Below are 3,162 nucleotides of genomic sequence, written 5' to 3'. Positions count from 1 at the left end.
TCATAATCTGATTAATAAAAAAATGTTTATTTTCAACGCTCATTATTAAAAAATTATGTGCGTCAAGTTTTTATTAAAAAAAAGATCAGTTTCATAGAAACTAGAAACGATTTACAGTAAGAATATCCAACAATTTTAAGACATCCTGTATGTGTTGAACTTAATAAAGATATTTAATAACTCAACATTAACGTAATTTGTTCATCTACATGACTTTATATATTACAAAAAAATAATTAAAATCTATTAGAAATGGAGTTGATTGGAAATAAATTGTCATATTAAATTATAGAAGAAAATACATAGTTTTTCTTTTGTAATTTAATATGTAGATTCACTGCTTTTTAAAACTCTTCAAGATTGGATAGATGTTGTCAAAGGCTTCATAAATTTCTTTGCGAATTTTTGCACCTGATGACATATATAAACATACAATAATTATTTAAGTATAAATATGTAATAATTTCCAAGCTTAATTTCCAAATTCTTACACAGGTCTGGATGAGTTATATTTGAAAATTGTAAGACTTTAAAAATATTCCCAAAATGTTTTGCAACACGTATATACTTTACTACAAAATTATACATATAACTATAAATTATTATACAGATATTATAAAGATATTATAATATAAAGTGTGAACACTCACCTGTCAGTACTACTTTTCCTGAAACGAATATAAGCAATACAATTCGAGGTTTAACCATTCTATATATTAGACCTGGAAATAGCTCTGGTTCATATGACGAGAATTGGCCATGAGAGAGTACTAAACCTTCTAATCTAATTGGAAACTTAACATCACAGCTGCCGACCATATTTTGGATTTTAAAATCTAGGAACTTTGCCTAAGTAAAATTAAATCATAATTAATAACGATTTACATTATTAAATATTTAATATAATATTTTAATATTTTATTATTTATAAATATTTAATATTATAAATATTTAAATATTATAAATATAAATATTTTGTCGCGATAAATTGTAAACAATTCTATATTTAAAAAAATCTATATTGAGAAAATTAACTCATTTTGTATCATATTTTAATAAGTTTGCCGATACTTACAGGAAACCCTAATTTTTGGATAATTCTTGCGTACTTTCTGGCAGCAAGACGTGAATCTCCCTCACTCTTGGCGCCAGTGCAAACCATTTTACCACTACTGAATATCAGTGCGGTAGTTCTTGGTTCTCTTATTCGCATGATAACAGCCGCAAATCTTTTCGGATTATATTCGGCATTTCTGGCATGAAGTGCTATCTTTTTCAAATCAAGTTTGCAATTTAAGTTAACGGTAGACACAATATTCCTGAAATAAAGCGGAAATATGATTAAACAAATAAGAAAAGGTAGACGTGAATTATATGTTAGTTGTTTTTATTGAAAGAGTTACTTACTGCAACTGTGGTAAAATTCCAGGATCCGCAGAAGCTGGGGTCATTGGTGTCATTGGTCCTGGCGTCGCGGGACCTATCGACGACGGTGCTATTTGATTATTTTGTGGTACTATCGGAGACATCATATTTTGCTAAAGAAGAAGGAAAAAGTAATTAAAATAATGAAGTAAATATTAATATGCTTAGAATACTGTATCTTTATTGTATCTTTTTCAGACTCTCAAATGCTTTACTCAGAATTGCACGAGGTCGTTATTGTATAACGGAAATTTAACGTTCTTTAATAACTCTTTAACATTTATTTTTTTCAATTTTAAGTTTCTGATACTTAAAATAATCCACTAACTGGAATTTAGATCCTGGGATATTTTCCTGAAAAAAATCATGGATTAAATTTGAGAATTAGAAAATTAAAATTGAAAAAACTTCCTAAAAAAATTAGGAAAAATTTCCTAAAAGAATTTTCGTTTTAAATAGTGTAATGATTTGGGGAGAGAGAGAGAGAGAGAGAATAATCTAATTTCATAATCTTATTTAATTTATGTTAAGTTCAAGTGAATAATTTTGTTATATAGTTGAAAAATTTTAAACTTTTAAAAGTAATAACAAAAAACATCAAATTAAATATTCCTTTAGCATCACAAAAAATATATTTATATTATGTATTACTATTAACAGGTCTAGAATTTTAAATTCCATCGCAATATTATATTTAGCATAGATAACATTAAATTCAACATTGAATTACTGGCGTTTGTGGCTGCATAAGACTTTGTGGTGTCGCAAACGATGGTGTTGGAGCATATGTGTGCATATTTTTTTGTGGTGTTGTTATCATTAGCATGCCACTCTGCATGTTGGGACTCATCGAGTGCAGTTGCTGCAGTTGTTGAAATTGTTGTGACTGCTGCTGTTGCTGTAACGCATTCGGCAGGATTTGTTGATCCTCTTCTGGTTGATGCAGAGGTGTGCCGATGCTAGGTATACTGAAGCCAGGACTCGGAAGCATCTGATCCATTTTGCACTTTTAATTAATACACACGTACTGATGCTGTTTACAACGAATCTTATGTGGAAGTATGAAAGAGATGGAATCCTTGAGGTTATACTAGCATCTTCACAAAGTAGTCAGTGATTTATTTTAATCAGCAGTGAATTACAACGTCTGAAATTTTAATAATTAATTATTATCAAGAAATTTTTACCTTTATACTTTTCTAGAAGACATCAAAAATACGAATATCATACAAAAATCTTTGTAAATAAAAAAAACAGAAATTCCAATCTTAATATTTACTGTTTAACTCTATATCATAAATATATTTAAAGATCTGATAAATGTACAGTATAACGTTTCCACTCTCTAATTTTCTTGTAATTTTGTAAATTTGTGTATTTTTATACATAGAATATATTTTGAAAAAAAAATCGTCACTTAAGTCCCATTTGTTTTTAAGAAAATTAAAAGTAAGGGCATTACATTATATACTTGTTAAAAATTTGACATTATTTTTATCTTGTTAAAATATTGATATTATTACAATCTGAAAATTTACCTTGCCACGAAATCGTTTGAGTTTTATTATGGAATTTACAAGATGTGCCTATCAACTCGTGACTCCACCGCGTTAAGCTAAATATAAAGAAATCGATCAAATCGTGAAGAAATAATTCCTGAGAAAACTTTGTCTCATAAACCAAATGGAATCAAATTCAAACGGTTTATTAATTACTTTTCATTTTCATTTTACAGTC

The 3,162-nt window shown here is 28.0% G+C and overlaps 1 protein-coding gene across 1 annotated transcript; it reads right to left on the bottom strand.

Annotated features, from left to right (window-relative positions):
* Positions 1–334: 334 nt before the first annotated feature.
* On the bottom strand, positions 335–2,425 carry LOC105621233 (TATA-box-binding protein). Its single transcript, XM_012202702.1, has 5 exons — positions 2,156–2,425; positions 1,408–1,538; positions 1,076–1,319; positions 651–849; positions 335–411 (listed from the first exon to the last, which is right to left on the bottom strand). Exons 1-5 carry the CDS (start codon positions 2,423–2,425, stop codon positions 335–337), a joined length of 921 nt encoding a protein of 306 aa, XP_012058092.1.
* Between the last annotated feature and the right edge of the window lie 737 nt (positions 2,426–3,162).

This window comes from Atta cephalotes (genome assembly GCF_000143395.1).
Source record: "Atta cephalotes unplaced genomic scaffold scaffold00032, whole genome shotgun sequence".
Classification (NCBI taxonomy): Eukaryota; Metazoa; Arthropoda; class Insecta; order Hymenoptera; family Formicidae; genus Atta; species Atta cephalotes.
Note: the sequence above shows the minus strand (reverse complement) of the source record. Positions and strands in the feature narration are given on the sequence as shown.